Source organism: Heliangelus exortis, chromosome 12 (assembly GCF_036169615.1).
Source record: "Heliangelus exortis chromosome 12, bHelExo1.hap1, whole genome shotgun sequence".
Classification (NCBI taxonomy): domain Eukaryota; kingdom Metazoa; phylum Chordata; class Aves; order Apodiformes; family Trochilidae; genus Heliangelus; species Heliangelus exortis.
Window position 1 is genome coordinate 6,280,200 of NC_092433.1, and position 17,441 is coordinate 6,297,640.

Sequence of the window (17,441 nt, forward strand, 5' to 3'; positions counted from 1 at the left end):
CACACACACACACACAGTCTCTTGGACACACACACGTTGTGTCCAACACACGCACACATGTTGTGTCCCCTCCCCTACCCTGTTCCACACACACAGTCTCACAATCGCTGCACGTGGCATTTATGTCTTCGTGGTGTGAGGGTGCGTAAACACCTGGAGCACGAGCAGCTGACAGCCAACCCCCTGCTCATCTCTGGGGCTGCGCCTGCCCTAAGGGTGCAGGACCAAGAGCCGGAGCTGGAGTTGGGGTGGGTGACCAAGATGTCGGTCCCGAGGTGTTCCTCCTACAGCCGCAGCGCAGACACCGGGAGGGAGCAGCGGGTGTGCGGATGGTGACAAACTCATGGGCCTTGTGCCTGCCCACCCTGTGGCTCGAGGGTGAGGGTGCCCGGGGGCTGCCACAGAGTGACGCTGCTGCAGCGGGGAGGTTTAACCGGGCTGTCCCGGCGGGCAGCACCGTGTGCAGGGACCGGCCGAGACCGGGACCCCGCCTGCTGCCGGGCGGCAGGAACCGGCGGGGCAGGGGATCCGGGGCTGAGAGCCCCACGGAGGGGCAGGAGGGGAAGAGCCGGTGCCGCTCAGATCTTTTATTTCTCTGCATCCTCCGGGGGCCGGGCCGGGGCCTCCGGGAGCGGAGCCTCACTGCAGGAAACCGGGATCGGCGCCGGAGTCTTCCAGAAGTGAATCCTGCGGGGTAGAGCGGGGTGAGGGGGGGAGCGGGGTGTGGGGGGGAGCGGAGTGTTGGGGGGTATGGGGTATTTGGGGGTGTGGGAGTACTGGGGGGTGTGGGAGTACTGGGGGGTGTGGGTGTGCGGGTGTGGTGTTGGGGGGGGCACTGGGGGGTGTGGGTATGGAGAGTGTGTGCGGGGTGTTGGGAGGGGTACAGGGGGTGTGCGGGTGTAGCTCACGTGCAGCGGTTCGTAGTCGGGCGCGTGGCCGCCGTACAGGGGGTTGGGGATCGCCACGAGCGGCCGCTGGGGGCGGGGCCTGGCGGCGCGCGGCTCCGAGCTGTCCTGCGGAGGCCCCGCCCCTGACTCCTCCTCCTCGTCCGCGCGGAGATCCGCCTGGCAGGGACGGGAGGCGCGGATTGGCGGAGAGGCCGGGGGCGCGGTTTGGGGTGGATGGAGCCCAAGGGCGGGGCGGGGCTTTAGGCCCGGGGGCGGGGCTTGGAGGCCCGGGGGGCGGGGCTTGGAGGCCCGGGGGGCGGGGCTTGGAGGCCCGGGGGGCGGGGCTTGGAGGCCCGGGGGGCGGGGCTTGGAGGCCCGGGGGGCGGGGCTTGGAGGCCCGGGGGGCGGGGCTTGGAGGCCCGGGGCTCGTCCCTCCCACCCCTCCCGGTGTCACCGTCGCCCGTGTCCCCGCAGCCGCCCCTCTCAGCACACCCACCCCATCGCTCTCCTCGCCCCCACCCGGCTGCCCTCCACTGATCCGCTCCCCCCCCCACACTCCACCCACCCGCTCCGGGCAGGCCTCTAACCCACCCGCTAACCCCCACCCCCAACCCGATTCCCCGGCCCGGGCTGAACTCACCTGAAAATACCCGAACTGCTCCTCCCGCCGCCGCCTCTTCACGCAGTAATAGGCGACGCCTGCGCCGGCCGCCAGCACCAGCGCGAAGCACAGGGCAGACAGAGTCCCCGTGGCCACGGAGCCCGCCGCGGGTCCCACGCCGTTTACCTGCCCCGAAAAACAGCGCCCGGTAACGGCTTGCCCCGACACAGCCACGGCAGCTCCCACCGCAGCCCCAACCCCCACGATCGTTGGCAGCCCGGCCGAACCAGACCGTGCCAGGGGAGCAGGGAGGACGAGGCTGGTCCCTGGGGTGGCTCCAGCAGTTTGTGCTCCTTCCCTCCCCGTTCCTGCCCTCGGGCACTCACCTGACCGAGATGCACGACAGGCGGCGGGATCCTCAGCGGCTCTGCGATGGCATGAATGATGCCGTTGAATGCTACGATGTCCCACTCCACTATCATCGTGTCATTGATCCCCTTGGCATCCTACAGCACAGGACAGAGATGATGCCACCCCACCAGAAAGCCTCCCTGTCTTAAGAGCTGTGGTGTTGTTTATGACCTCTCCAGAGGTTAAACATACCGAGTTCTCTGTGCTGTTGCCCACTGAGAGGTCTGACACGTGGAGGTCATATCCTGACTGGGATGGGATGATGGTGCCCGTTGTGAGGTTGTAGCTGAACAGCAGGACATTGCTGGATGACACGTGGAGCTTCAGCTCTTCTCGTGTCAATGTCTGAAAAGAAACAACAGGGAGAAGGGATGAGAAAGGGCTGAGCTGGCTCTTGCCCCTCTGTGTGCAGCCCCCATCTGACAGCCCAGGCATGGCCACTGCCCACAGGACAGCTCAGTTCATGGGCAATATGGCACAGAGCTGCTACACAGAAAAGAGGGGGAACTGGCAGCCTTAGGGACAGTGAAAGTGGAGAAGAGTCTGAGCAACCTGACCTAAATGGGTCTTCTAAGGGAAGGGTTGGACTTCAGACCTCCAGAAGTCCCCTCTGACCTAAACTCCTTACCCAGACCGTTTCACATCACAATCACGCCAGCGGTGCCGGACTCCCGCTCTCCTCTGGGGCTCTGATAGTTTTGTTTCATGCGCCCTCGCGTGGCCACTCATCCCTGCTCGCTTACCTCATTGTCTGCGAAGCCAGAATTCAGAGGGACAAAGAGCGTTTTGGGAGCAGAGTCATCAGATAAGTAGATGAAAAATTCCAGTCCTTCTTCTGTGTCATTGGCAAAATCGAGCAACATCTGTAAAAGATGAGAGACCCTCCTTATCAGCACACTGCTGGCAGCTCAATGCTGTGACATTCCCCAGCCCACACAACATCCCCAAGCCCTGGAAAGAGGATGCCTCTGTGTTTGCACTCTTCCCCCCAGCACGCAGACCAAGCCACCGCTGCTCCCTGTTGTGGCTGATCCCTCCCTGCTCCTGGCTGCTGGAACAACCAGGAGAACACGGCTTACGGAATAGAAGGTGGAGAAGCGAGCGTGGTCTGCGAGCACATCAGGGAGTTTGCCACTGCACCAATACCCATCTCCCACGAACCCGTCACGGCAGGTGCAAGTCAAATCTGCAAAGGAAACACCAAGATGTGGCCAGACTTGCCACGAGTGGCTACACTGACCACTTCTCCCTTGACTTCTGGACGCTTCTTAGCATGTTTCCTCCAAACACAGGCATGGGGAGAGAGATGTACCCACCTGCCCGTGCCTCAGGCTCTGGGTCAGTCCTCTGCCTGCTGCCTCAACCCCTCTTGTACCCAACAGGACCACCCCCAGGAAATGTGCTTGTGCCACTCACCCTTCTCCCGGAAGCAGAATGCATCCCAGGTCTCACTCAGGTTGCTTCGGGAGCCGTAGTCGACGATGCCCACTCTGTTAGCCCCACAGCTGGGGTTGGGGTAGGCTGTGGGGTATCCAGCTGTGCCGTTGTCCAGCCAACCCACCAAGCACAGGTGGAATCCCATCTAGCAGAGGAAATCAAATTATTAGATTAAAAATAGTATCTCTGGCACAGGTTTTTGGCACTCACATTGTGTGTTCTTGTCTGATATTCCTCCAACACCTAAAGGGTTGGGTGCTGCCAGAGATCCCATCCCTGGTTTCATGGATGGTGATGGAGCATGGACCCAGCAGAGGCTGGCCAAGGGGAGGAGAGGTGACCCACCCCCACATGTCATGGGCCCAGAGAGAAGCATTGCATGTCCCCACCCCATGAGGTGACAGATGTGGCCCCTGCCCAACCTCTGCATCCCTGGCCCTGACCTGCTGTGCTGCTGAGAGCTGCTGAAAAGTGGCCAGGGAAGCACCTTCTGCAGCACAGGCCTTCTGAGCCTGCTCATAAGTGAAGTCATATTTTTTTCGGGGTGACTGCAGATGAAACACACCCATAGTCTTATCTGCAAAATACCAAGGGAGAATCAGTACAAAGTCCCCAATTGCTTGGCCATCCCACCCTCCAGCTCTCCCAAGGGGAGCTCCAGCCAGAAGGTGAAGGCTGAGGGTGTGGGACTTCTCCATGGACATCATGCCTGGCACTGCAGGGTTGAGCAGACTCACCATGAAAGTGCAGGTCTGTGCAGATGGCCTCCCGATGGCACTGCCCGTTGTTTTCCAGGCACCGGTCAGTGGGGGGCACCACCTCTTCCAGGCACTGGATTCCATCACCCACGTAGCCCCGCTTGCACTCACAGCGCCGCTCGTTCTGCAGCACAAAGGCATTGGGGTGAGTACAAATGTGCAGATGCCACCTGGGGAACCTCGTGTCCCTAGGAAAGTGGAGGTGAGCCTGCAGAATGCCTCCATAGCCCACCAGGACTATGACAGAGCTATGAAAAGCCACACAGCCTTTGTCTACCCCCACATCAAACTGGACATGGACCTCACTGAGTCCTTATCACGTGCTGGTTCAAAGCCAGCTGAGCTTCAGGGGCACATGGCTTGTGATTCTTGCCACTACATCATCTTCCCATGTCCTGTCATAGGGCCTGCAATGAGTAGGTTCTGGTTCCTCTGTGAAAATGGCCAGCACCATCCTCAATGACACCCATCCTGCAGCCCTCAAAACAGTCCAGAATTGCCCCAATTGCCACAGCTTGTGCCCCTTGGACAGAGGAATGGGGAAAAATGGCCTCAGCATGACCATCACGACAGCCTGGCAGCAGACCAAAGGCATAGCCCCTGCCCACCAGTGAGGATCTCAGGGTGAGGGGATATAGATCTCCCTAAGGGATGGGTGAGGGGATATAGATCTCCCCAGGGAATAGCTGAGGGAATGCAGACATTCCCAGACCTGGGGGATGTACTCACTGGCCCGGTGCTGATGCAGTTGGCGTGCTGGCTGCAGTCCCCGTTCCTGCCATCTGCACACCTGTCTATGGGTTCACAGTCATAGCCATCACCTCCATACCCAGGAGCACAGGCACAGGAGACATTCACACCAGACTGTGTGCACTGTGCATGCCTGGCACACCCCCCGTTGTCCTGGCTGCACATGTCAATCACTGCAGGGACAAAAGTGTCAGGTTAACCAAAACACCTTGCGCCAAGTATCCTGGAGACCTGTCTGTCTGTCCTGCCACCTGTCACACCAGGACTGCCATCAGGAGATGGTCACCTGTTGTCTTGTTATGTTGTTGTGTTTCCCTTTCACTCACCACCCCTCACCCCTCACCCACCCTCGTGGCCCCCACCCACCTGAGCACATTCTCCCATCTCCTTCATAGTGCAGGTCACACTCGCAGAGGTTGCCGGAGCGGCAGACAGCCTGGGGGTGGCAGGGTGGGGAGCAGGTGGGTGTCAGGACTAGAAACCAGAACACATGGGTCAGAAGGATTCAAGGGCTGCAACACAGGCACAGCTGCCATCACCAGCCCCAGGCCACCTGCCTCATGCTCCCCTCCCATTCCCTGTGCTTTTCTGCAAATGCCTTGCCCAAATGCAAAGCACCATGACTCCATCTGATACACCTCAGGCCTTCACCTCACCTTCAAGCTCTTTTTGGAGCACCTCTGAGCTCAGGAACTTGTTCATGACCAAGTGGAGCTTTCCTCCTCACCACCCCAACCCTTGTGAAATTCAACAGCCCAGGCCATATCTCAGGATGAACCCTACAGCTGAGAGCTCCAACAAGAGCAAAATATCTCCAGAAAGAGATTTTTGACCAGCTGCTTGAACAACCTAGTCTCTGGGTGGCCACACAGCACCAGATCTTGGGGAACAGTGGGTGGTGGGGCTTGGCATCCCTCACCCAGTCTGATTTCACAGCGATCTCCAGTCCAGCCCTCAGAGCAGAAGCAGAAGCCATCGCCATGCAGACCTGCATTGCAGACGCCGTTCTCGGTACAGTTACACTCTGTGAGGAATGGACAGAAACAGTCACCTGGAAGAAGCCTGGTGGTGTTGGCCGCGCAGGAAGTAAGACACAGCAGCACACATACATCCCCTCTTGTCACTGCCAGCCCTGACCCCTCCTCTGCAACACACACCCTTGACAGAGGTGGGGAAGCCTCTCTTCACCCACCAAGCCCCATTGTTCCCCTCCCCTGAGCATTTTTAGAGATGCAGTTTTCACTCTCAGTCCCTGCAAAAGCCAAAATCAAAACCTTCCTGAACACCCCAAATGTCCCAGCTTGGGATGAGAGGATTGAGAGTCTCCTTTGCCTTGGCCTCACAGGGGCACAGGTTCCTGCTAAGCATGTCCTAGGAGATGCTCTTCCTGTACAGAGTTCATCACAACTTATGGTTTTGTTAAAATAAATCTCAGTACACTCTGCCAGAATGGGGCTCTCAGCTGTGCTGGTGAAATGAGAAGGGTCTTTGACCCCAGGGCTTTGGGATGTTGCTGAGGCCATCGTCTGTGTGGCTGGAGTGGCCACAGCTCCTGGCACATGCCACCTGGCCTTCTCAAACTCCAGCTGGATTAATGTCTGTCTGGCCAAGATCCCAGGGAGGGATGTCCCCACCCCAGAGGTCTGACCTGAGCTCTGGGGGGACTGTTGATCCCCATGCTGCAGGCTGCAGAGGGGTCAGCCCAACACCTACCCCCTCTCCAGGTAGCACCATGGGCTGCAGCCACCTCTGCACCAGCCCCCTGCATTGCTGCCACCCCACAGCACCCCCCTTACCTCGGCACTCAGGCCCATATCTGCCAGGGGCACACAGCTCACAGCTGGTCCCGATGAACGCCTCGCTGCAGTTGCATCTCCCTGAGCCACCCATTTTGTCATCACAGGTACCACGGTTGCTGCACGGCGCCTCCAGCCCTCCCGGGCACGCTGCAAACGGGGCACCTTAGTGATGCTGCAGTGACAAAGTGACCCTGTGCTGGGGCTGAGCCACCCACCGCCCCGTGCAGAGCCTGCACACCAGGTGCTGTAAGAGCTGCTGCTTACAGGGTGCTCGAGCCACAGAATCTGCTTATCAGCCTGGGGATTGAGTGCTGGGGACATCCTCTGACAATAAAACTTAGGGACAGGGGCAAGAGGGACAAATTCAGAAACAGCTTTCAGCTTGGGAAGCCCCTCTGCTGCAACATGATGAGTTTGTCCCCATGCTAATCTGGCAGCAGACTCATCCAAGGAGATGCAAGCTGCCCACAGATGAAGTGCAGATGGCATGAGCTGGGGAATATGTTGGACATTGGAAACACCTAGGGGTGAGCAACATGTCTGACAGCCACCCCCATGCAGCCTTGTGCCCAGAGCTCTCCATGGGGGACAAGCAGTTCCCTTTTATACCATCACACACACTCCCAGGGGATCCTTTCCTGCACCCTCTGCAGCCTGGGGCTCCCTGACTGGGGTTTTACACACCCTTCTTCAGGGAAGCACATTCATGGACACCAGATATCTGTGATGAACACTGCCACCTCCCCACAGAAGACAGGGCCAGGGTGGGGAAGCATCACACAGCTCCTTACCCTGACAGTCCCGGCCATAGTGGTTGGAACAGCACTGAGGGACCCACTGGGTGGAAACACAGCTCCTCTTGCAGCCTCGTTTCAGAGGCCCCCTGGAAGAGAAGTGTCTTCTGAAGGGGTCCCACAGGGAGTGTGGCCAGGAGGGCCTCAACAGGGAGTTGCGGTGAAACTGGAAAGGGTATCTCAGCAGCTGGTTGCCGTAATAGTAGCAGCGCCTGGTTCCTCCCTGCAAGGAAACAGCCAAAACACAGAGTGTGCCACACTGGTCACTGACATCTCACCTTGACTTCTCTCATGCCACTTGTTCTATTTTAGAACAAGTAACAGAGGCTTCCTAATGTACAATGGGGCAGGGGACAGAGGAGTCACAGGTGTACCTGAGGGACATGCCAGAAGCCTGGCTATGCAGTGAGAGTGGGGTTCAATCACTGCCCCCCAGTGTTGCCCACCACCTGAGCCCTGTTCTACTCCAGTGGCCAGGCCAAGCTCTTCTGCTATAGAGCACCCCAAGAAGTCCTCAGTGATGCTGCAGGGACCCCTGCAGCCACGGTCACCCAAGTGAGGGTTGACCAAGCAAAGACCATCAGAGGTCCTGACCCCATGTTGCTCAGCCCAGCTCCTGCCCTTGGGGACCAAGAAACCTGGGGAAAAGCATGGACAATGTGACTGAGCAAAGGGAATTGTCACATGCAGATGTGCCTTTCTGCTGCTAAAATATGAGGGGGATGGAGGTATTGTCATCAGCCCTGTAACAGGCCTCCTTGGTGACACAGCTGTGAGCTTTACCCGTTGAGTGGAGCCAGCAGGGCAGGGTGGCTCGAAGCCACAGAGTCCACAGCTCTCCGTAGATCCCTGTGGAGAGGAGAAAGAAACTTAACAACTGAATATGTGATTCTGCCTCTCTCAGCTGCTGGGAGCTTTGCTGAGGAACAGCATCAATCCCTCCCAACATCCCTCTTCCCAGGCACTGGGATCAACAGATGGCAGAGATCCTCACTGGCCTCATCACAAGTGCTCACCTGCAGCTCACCAAACTTGAACTCATCACACCGAGATCCCAGATCTGGTGGCTCCAACAGCCTATCAATGCCATAAGCAATGCCCCCATTAAATTCCATGTGCCTCTGGATGATGGTGGCATCATTGTTCCCCACCAGAAGTTCCCCCTAAAAGAGAAAGAAAGCAACTTGTGATCCTGGCACATCCTACATCCTGGCTGTACTACCCAACTGTTGCCCTTTTTGGCTGTCATGACTTCTCTATCACCTCTTGTGTCCTTGACCACTTGTCCTGATTGCCATTTTTCATGACCACATCTCCTAGGAAGTGGCCTTTGTTCATGCAATACATGCTCTGCAAAGGTCAAGGCACCCTGTGGTTGTGGCTTTGTGACCTGGTCACCATGAAGATTATGTGAAGGTGCTACATGGCTTCACACTTTCTTGCCAGCTGGCCACAGAGTCTGGGAGCTTCTCTCCATGCTCAGGGGAATGGGGTGTCTCAGCCTGTGAGCACCCCAGCTCTGCATTCACCTCCAGCTGGTGACCAACACAGAGCACCAGCTGCCCCCTGGCTCTGCCCAGGGACACCTCTTCAGTGGGGAGCAGAGCCCAGCATCACCATTACTCACCACATGGGCTTTGCTGCAGCTGAATGAGATGGTGGAGCCGTACATGGTCCTTATGGATTCAACCTGGGGCATGTTACCAGCAACAATCTAAGAGAGAAAAAGCAGAATGTGAAGGGAGAGACAGGCAAAATTAGCAGTTCATACTTCTGATGGGATGCTGCTTTGTGATGACAGGGGACAGAAGTCACACTGAGAGGGCACGTGACATAGCAGCATGTGAAGCTGGTGTGGGTGGAACAGAGTAAACATGCTGGGTTAGTCCCAGATTCCTGAACACTGAGAGGACAGTGTGCATAAGCAGACCCTGGTTCTGCCCAGCTGGACTCTTCCCTTGTTCATCACCCCTACAGACACCATCCTGTTTGTGAACCTTCTATTGACACTCTGGGGGTGATGTGGCCTCCCCAGGAAGCTGATGACAGAAGGTTTCAGCTCTGCCATGCTGCACCAGATGGCTCATGGTGAAGCAACAGTTGCTTCAAATGCTCAAACAACTTTGGGTCTTCTCAAGACACCCAATATGCTGCATGTTCTACTACAGCAAAACACTGGGCAAGGTCACTTTGGTGTAACCATAGGCAGGTGGTGGCACCTGGAGAGACAGGAGACTGTTGTCACATTTACCTTTGTGTCCCTGATCATGTGGGCTTTGAGGTAGGAGGCCAGCACGTCCCGATGCTCCCTGCGGTACAGCCACTTCTGCCTGTTCTCTGAGAGGGTGTTAAAAGCAGCATCTGTGGGCCACAGCATGGTGAAAGGTCTATGCCTGGGGTCACTAATCAGTGGAAGCAGCTCTGCATCCTGTCAGAGATAAAAGAGAATGAAAAGAAAAAGCCACAAGCCCAAACTGAACGTGCCCATGTCCACACCACCTCCCCACAGAGCAGCAGCAATCCAGTTGCTCACCTGCAGCAGCTTGCTATAAATTGTGTACCCAAAGGTCTCTGCCACATCTGTGATGTTTTGCTGCAGATGGAAGAAAGCAAACAACTGTGGCTAAGAGGTCCCCCTCCAGGACCTGGAGCAGCAATGCAGGGGAGAAACCAGACAGTTAGCAACTACATGACACATTTGTATCTGTCATCATTAGACATAGCTTTTGAGATTCATCCTGGGAAAATGCTGCTATGGCAGGAGCTGGAATGAACATCAGCACTCTGCTGTGCTGTACAGAAAATGCATTATTTACTGTAAAATGTAGGAGCCATAAGCTCCTAGTGCTTGCTCAGTAGTACACTGACAATCTCGCACCCCAACCTGCTCTGCTCTGGAAAAAGATTGTGATGGTTGGCCTGGGATGTGATCCCCCCCAGCCTACATCCAGTACTGTTGTTCCCTAGTGAGGCATCACAGCTCCAGTCCCAAATATTGCTATGCCACAAATCACAAATGCTGTCACTGTCTTGAGCCCAATCCATGCCCTCAGACATGCCCTACTGCAGGCTGTGGGTGAAGGGTTCAGCAGGGACAGCAGATCAGAGCTGTTGGGAGACAGGTCCTAGCCCTGTCACCACCATGGCCACTATCAGGGCAGTCACTGCTTCAGTCTTACCTGTGAGATCTGGGAGGAAATGTTGTGGTCCACCAGGTCACTGGGAATAAGGATATTGTTGATGAAATGAATGACCCCATTTGCACCGATGATGTCACTCACGACCACTTTGGCTTCTTCATTGAGATAGATGCTATTCTGAGAGAGAAGGGAAGCACTGAGGCTTTCCTGCCCTCAGCACTGTCCTAAAAGCCACCTGCAGGCCCTAGGCAAGTCTCTTGCCACAACAACAGCAGCAACAGTCACATCCTAACAAGTGGGATAGGGAGGGAAACAAGGGCAGAGAACTACCTCATTCACTGTGATCTTTATTTTGTGGCCAGATAAAGATGTAAGGGACTCCTGGGCTTCCAGGTCACTGGACAGCAATTTCTGGCAACCCACCATGTGGTAACGAAGCAGGTCCCGGAGGAGACCTCTGCTCCTCCACTCTTCAAACTGGAGAGAAAACAAGAGTGAGATCACACAGGGGGCACTGTGAGGGAGACCTGGATTGCCCAAGCCCACTCTGGGCCAAATCCATCCTGGCAGCAGAGCCAGTTACCCCAAAAATGCAATGAGTGCACAAAAACATTTGAGAGCTTTAGGAAATTTCAGCCAGCTTGACAAAATCAGCAGTCAGGTTCTTCTGCAGAGGACAAATTGGCCTTGAGGAAGTAACACCTGGGACACATGGTTGCTGGAAATTGTTCCTTTACCAGGTGGATGAGGGGCCCATGGGAAGAAGGTCAAGACTAGTGGTGTGAAGCTGTATGACAGGACTTGTGAGTGATGGTATTAGGCTCTTCCATTACACCAATACCATAAGGGTCAAGAACCTGTCTGGTTCACAGTGTCATGAATATGGACCTCTTCTCCCTTTATGTCTTCACTTGCCCCAGACATCCAACTTACTGGGACCAGAACGAAGGTGCCAGTGGAGGCAGAGTGGCAGGGCCTGAGGCACAGAGCAGGAATAAAAGGTCTTCATCACAGATGCCATGAAGCCTTGCTGTCACCCACCCCTAACAGCCATGGCTGATGAAAGTCACCACACATTACTGATTTGGCACAGTGCCTCTGAGGATCACGAGAGGCAGGGGCTCCAGTAAGGGTGTCCTTACAACAGAATCCACGTCCACCTTTGCCCAGACTGTAGAGATGTGGACTGCAGTCAGTCTACCTCTAAACCTTTTCCACTGATGGAAAATGGAGGATATCTTTAACCCTCTGCAGTGGGTTTTGCTTCAATCCACTGGCCGGAACAGCCTCAGCTGGGGACATTGCCACAACTGGAGATTGCCAAACACAGTGCTTGGGTGGGAGGACACTTACCATTGTGGTGTTTCCTACGAAATCTGTCCGTGGGACAAAGACAGTGAAAGGTCCTGCCCCACTGATCTCTTTGATGTTTTCTGACTGTGGTAGAAGAGCATTTGTGGGAAGGGAAACAGAAAACATGGTTCCAGTTAGTAAGACCCTTTGCAGACAGCTCTGAAGTGGGATTTACCACACAGAAACAAGGACAAAGCTGTTTGTCACTAACCAGTATCATCTTAAAGAACACAGATGCATCTTCAATCCTTCCGAGCTCCTTAAACAAAAAGAAACATCTGGTGTTAGCTGTGGCCCTTCCACTGCTCCTCACCAGCCAGCACACTGACCTGCTCCTTCCACTCCAGGTTACTGGAGTAAAATAAAGCTGACAGGTTTTATTGGCCAGGACCAGAAAAGGTCACCAGTTTGCCCAAGGACAGCCACTGTATTGGCAACAGAGCCAGAGACAGACTGTGCCCTCCAGACTGGATCCCAAGTCCTGGCATAGCTGTGGGGGACACCTCCCACAGACTGGGAGAAGGTGGCTCCCTTGGGGAGATAAAACTGCTCCCATTTGCTTATGACATTAAGCAAACCCTGGAGGCATGGCCACTGTGTCTGACAGAGCAGAGCAGAGCAGAGCATGACTCCCACTGGAGCAAACAAAGTTGTTATACTGTGATTCCCTCCCACAGCTGGCACACCTAATGCACCTGCAATTTATGGATAATTTGTCTCAAAACATCTGCCTCTACTCCTACACCACACACGAGCTGCTAGAACACTACCAATTGCTCCTCTGCAGCCTACACTTGAAGGGGAGGGAGCAGCTGAGCAGTTTGCTGCAGGGCAGGAGGCCTGAATGCAAAAGATGCTGCATATGATTGTCACCTGATGCACTTTGCCACGGCAGGTGAAGCCATCTCCAACACTGTTCCAAGAGCAGGAGCAGTTCCGAGTGCCAGGGCCCGTGTACTTGCAGATCCCAAAAGGACTACAGCCTCCATTGTTCTGGCAAGAAAAGCAAAAGGCTTGCACAGAGGGGCACCATCAACAACCTGAATGGCCACTTGTATGTGGGAGCTGCTAACTACCTCCAGCCCAGTGGAAAGGAAGCCATTCCTCCCATCTGTCTAGTGCCTCAGAATAAACCTCAGCCACATCCTCAAAGGCTTTTCAGCACCAAATCCTACTGTGAAACCAACTTTTGCACCCTTAGAACCCAGAGGGATGACAAAATCATTCCATGATACAGAGAGAGATTTTGTCACTGCAGCAATGACATGAGCACAGATGACTTTAAACCTTTTGCATGTGTTCCACACAAAATAGTTGTAGAGAAACAAGCCCACATGCCTCCAACCCTGTGTCACTGTTTCCACATTGCTGCTCCTACAAGAGGGAGTGACAAGTGGTAAGAGGCAACAGAAACCACACACACCAGGAAATCCCTTTGGTGAGCAAAAAGGCAAGATAAGGAGATTGAAACAAGCAGGCTAACCCTGCTCTTGCTGTTAACTGTTGGGAGAAAGGGATGCTTCAAGGTGGTGGGGTTCACTTCTGATGCCAGTAGAATGCAGACATACCTGTTCACACAGGTTGATGGGGTTGCACTGGCTCACACCATCCCCACTGTAACCAGGAAGACAGTTGCAAGCAACCTGGAGGGAGAGCAGATGCTGTGTCTGAAACTTGGGCCAAATAAAGAAAAACACACAATGGCTGAGCTAGATGGAAAGCATGACAGCCTCCCTAATAATGTTGCCCTGACACCCATCCTTACCTTCCTTGGGCCTGTTTTCATGCACTCTGCATTGGTGTGGCAGCCCCCATTGCTTTCGAGACAGAGATCAATTTCTGCAGCAAAACAAAGAGGCCACATTATTGCTGAGGGCTGCTCAAGACAGCTGGGAATTAGTGACCCAAAGAGATACTGGGAAAGCAACAGGAAGGACCTTCCCAGCTAGGGAAACTTCTTGGTGGAAAAGTGAATTTTGATGCCAAAGGAATAGGGAAGAACTGCAAGTTGCAAAGTTCTACTCCTGTTACATGTGGCCGTGATAAATCCACCCACAGAAAATCCCAGGCCTGCCTGGGTGTGTTTTAAAGGATATGAGAGGACTGGGCTCTCCAGCTCCATCCTCATCTCAAACCACAGTGTGGGAGACTGCCTTCACCTTCTGTTTCTGGACCTCCCTACAACATGCATCAGGGCAGGAAACCTCTTAGGGTTTTTTGGTTTGAGGCCAAAACACTGATCCATCCAGTGAGACAGGTGGCAAAGGCAGCATTGGCTCACCACCCAGTTTGGCACTGTGGCACTGTGCTGGGACAGTGATGATCATTTCACTAATCATGACTTGGGAGAGTGCTGAGCACACACCTGCAGGTATAGACCTACATATATATATGTGCAGAGATGTTGACTAAAAGCAGAAAGACAGGTGAATCAACACGAGCCAGCAACTACTTGCTTTGAAATAATCACTGCATGAACAAAGTGAAAGGAGAATCAAGTTACTTAACACTTTAACCTGAAATTTTAATGCTTTCAGTCTGAAATTCCCTGTTGCCTCACTGCTATCACCAAAACACACACTGAGAACTCACCCATGCAGAGTGTCCCATCTCCAGCATAGCCTTCCTTACAAACACAGGTTCTCTCTCCTGGGGACACTTTAGTACACACAGCATGCACAGAGCAGCCACCATGATCAGTATCACATGGATTGATTTCTGTGACCACAAATGAGAGAGGCAGAATCAGCTCAGAGCATCTAGGAAAGATGAACTGTGCCAGAATGATCACCCATCTCAACAAAAATCACAACGTTGTATTAAAATCCCTTTGTTTCTGGATGAAACTGTAGGTCCTGTAACAGCACAGAGCCTCATCTGAGGGAGGCCAATCCAAAAGCCATGCTGAGCTTCAGTAACTCTCAAATTGGACTAAGAAGTCTCCCTGTCACACTGTTTGCTGACTGAGGTCTAATGGTTAAACAGAAAAAAAGTATTTTCCTGCACAACATAAATGTGGGGCTTTTTGCTCCCCCAAAATTTTCAAACAAGGGCAATACTGAAAAGAAACTGTGGTGAAAAGAAACTGTGGTGTCTACCAGTATTTTGACTGTTACAATTTAATACTCTGGGTATTTTTTTTCTCGACTGTTTGCTTTTGGCATAAATCAGGTTCATATGTAGCTCTAGAGCAGTATCCCAAAATCCTGCCCCATTTTGGCACAGCTGTTGCACTGCTTCTACTCAATTTTGGCATAACCAGCAAATAGAATGAGCACAAAATCCTAGGGAACTAAAGCATTCATATTCCAGGGATTTATGGCCAAAACTGTTACAACTTTGCCACCACTGCTGGGATATCAGAACTAATACAACTCATTCATGTACATCTCTCTCCATAATATATAAAAACTGCCCATTTACACTTGCTTGCCTTTTTATCCCTCTCTCACCAACTCTTGCAACATGAAAAGCATCTTATGTAAAGCTCCAGGATGGAAAAAAACCTCTCTCCCAAAGGATGGCAGAGTTCATGGTGGATGGCTGAGAGGAAAAGGATTTGACTGATCTTTTCCCTGGCAACATTATGCCATTTATTTCACAAATAAACCCCTTGTCTTTTGTGCTGCTTCTACACGTCTTGAATCTTGCCCACACTTGCTGGGCATACCTGTGCAGTGGGTCCCATTCCCTGTGTATCCAGCAGAGCAGAAGCACATAGGTAGGGAATCTGTGGAGCTATTGAGGCAGCTGAAAGCAGAAAGGGATAAACAATCACTGATGTAGTCAGCCAGTGGGAAACACTAATCAGGCCTGGCATGTGCAAATCAGAGACCACAATGACCAGAGAAGGAACATACCTGATGTTTCTGTGTATTTCTTTACAACACACCAAGTCCCCAGGTCATGCTGACCAGGGAGCTGGCACCCAGGCACATTCACACCTTGTATGCCACACCTTCACCATGCCCATGTGTTTCTGCACAGTACAGCAGAGATGGCTGACTCCCAGTACCCCAGAACAGGAGACCAGATAATGGGTGGAGAAGACAGCAAGAAGGACTCATCACAGCTCATCAGATTATTTAATTCTTTGCTGGGTGCAGGCAAGACAGAAAGGACTTGTAAATGGCTGTTTAGTTTGCTCCAAGAATAACACCAGCCTTGGAGTGTCTGCTTCCTCCCAGCCACACATGCAGAAGGAAATTGGAAAGAATTTATGCTCAGACAAAATCCTTGGGGAGAGTGTCTGGAATGGAACTGAAATTTATGCACCTTTAATAAATAGGCACCTTCTCCAAGGCCTCTGTGACCCCTTAAACACAGAAACATCCCTGTGTAACACACATACAAACACACATGCCTTTCTCAGAATGACCCAGCCCTTGTCTGTACTTACTTGGCCATTTGGTGGCAAGTGTTATTGCATAAGTCAATCTTGATTCCTGCAAAAGAAACCACAAATGTGACTTGACATTTCAATTTAGCACTTGTTGGGGCCCTTTCTGCAATCTAGAGTAAAGGACCTTGCAAACAGCCTCACTGCCACACTTATGGTGCCCTGACTGATGATGGGACACACCAGAAGTTATGCTAACTCTCCTGACACTCTCCAGTAGGAAAGCCTCATAGGATTTATGTTTTGCCACTTCACAGTGTGGTGAGTGTGATGTTTTCTGATTGAGCTGGTGGCTCAGTTTGATCTATCTGCATGGCCTCCACACTGCTAGGAATGAAACGAGAACCAAAAATCTGTGTTAATCCAGACTCATAGAGCCATTTGGCTTTGCCTCTTGCTAAGCAAGAAGATGAACTTTTCCATGCTTTACACTTCCACTAGATATGAAAAGTTCAATTTTCCATTTCTAAATGTCCCTAAAACATTTGGCTTCACTACCAAATCAACCTTTGTGTGCAAACCTTTAAAATTCCAAAGCATTTAGGAGCTCAGGTTCCTTCCCACCCCAACAGTAATCATAATCACAGATCCCAGGAACAAACATCTTCAATACAATACTTCAACTCGTCATGACAGATTTAATGAGAACTGTAGACTGTGGCCCAAGCTCTCTTAAATTAATGAATTTGTGAGTAAAAAAAAAGCAACATAACACTCAGGTCCTGTTAAGGTTTCAGATTAAGCTCCACCACCTTCTTAGGCAAGTAACATAAGTCCATGGTTAACCTAATCTGTCTGAGAGCTTCCATCTCTCTCTCCCAGTGGGCTGCTCTTGAGGTGCCTCAAATCCCAGAGGAGATGGAGGCATGGGATATGCCTTCCTCTATACAAATTTCACCCAAATATCTTGAGGGCTCACATGTTGTTTGGCAAGTGGCACCACAAATGCAGCTTCTGCACAGGAATGAGCTAGCACAGCCTGAGAAGCCTTTGGAGGAATTTAAAGTATATGCAACAGCAGTCACCTTGCTCAGCTAACACAGAATTGCTCTGGAAGCTGCACAGGATGATGCAGACTCCTCAGCCAAAAAGGCAGCATTGCACCAGAGGCC

The 17,441-nt window shown here is 53.0% G+C and overlaps 1 protein-coding gene across 3 annotated transcripts in view; it reads right to left on the bottom strand.

Annotated features, from left to right (window-relative positions):
- Positions 1-572: 572 nt before the first annotated feature.
- STAB1 (stabilin 1) overlaps positions 573-17,441 on the bottom strand; it is a 56,452-nt gene continuing 39,583 nt past the window's right edge. For all 3 annotated transcript variants that reach the window (XM_071755705.1, XM_071755706.1, XM_071755704.1), the window contains 30 exons: positions 16,330-16,375; positions 15,601-15,680; positions 14,523-14,648; positions 13,696-13,769; positions 13,499-13,573; positions 12,804-12,923; positions 12,142-12,189; positions 11,931-12,014; positions 10,908-11,054; positions 10,617-10,754; positions 9,971-10,030; positions 9,689-9,865; positions 9,065-9,151; positions 8,454-8,600; positions 8,221-8,286; positions 7,435-7,660; positions 6,641-6,790; positions 5,764-5,868; positions 5,211-5,318; positions 4,824-5,017; positions 4,074-4,218; positions 3,780-3,913; positions 3,316-3,481; positions 2,979-3,085; positions 2,643-2,762; positions 2,092-2,244; positions 1,875-1,994; positions 1,528-1,674; positions 909-1,064; positions 573-687 (listed from right to left, as the gene is read on the bottom strand). In XM_071755705.1, coding sequence (XP_071611806.1) covers positions 640-687; positions 909-1,064; positions 1,528-1,674; positions 1,875-1,994; positions 2,092-2,244; positions 2,643-2,762; positions 2,979-3,085; positions 3,316-3,481; positions 3,780-3,913; positions 4,074-4,218; positions 4,824-5,017; positions 5,211-5,318; positions 5,764-5,868; positions 6,641-6,790; positions 7,435-7,660; positions 8,221-8,286; positions 8,454-8,600; positions 9,065-9,151; positions 9,689-9,865; positions 9,971-10,030; positions 10,617-10,754; positions 10,908-11,054; positions 11,931-12,014; positions 12,142-12,189; positions 12,804-12,923; positions 13,499-13,573; positions 13,696-13,769; positions 14,523-14,648; positions 15,601-15,680; positions 16,330-16,375 — 3,554 coding nt within the window. In that variant the 3' untranslated portion in view covers positions 573-639. The remainder of the gene's footprint in view (positions 688-908; positions 1,065-1,527; positions 1,675-1,874; positions 1,995-2,091; positions 2,245-2,642; positions 2,763-2,978; positions 3,086-3,315; positions 3,482-3,779; positions 3,914-4,073; positions 4,219-4,823; positions 5,018-5,210; positions 5,319-5,763; positions 5,869-6,640; positions 6,791-7,434; positions 7,661-8,220; positions 8,287-8,453; positions 8,601-9,064; positions 9,152-9,688; positions 9,866-9,970; positions 10,031-10,616; positions 10,755-10,907; positions 11,055-11,930; positions 12,015-12,141; positions 12,190-12,803; positions 12,924-13,498; positions 13,574-13,695; positions 13,770-14,522; positions 14,649-15,600; positions 15,681-16,329; positions 16,376-17,441) is intronic.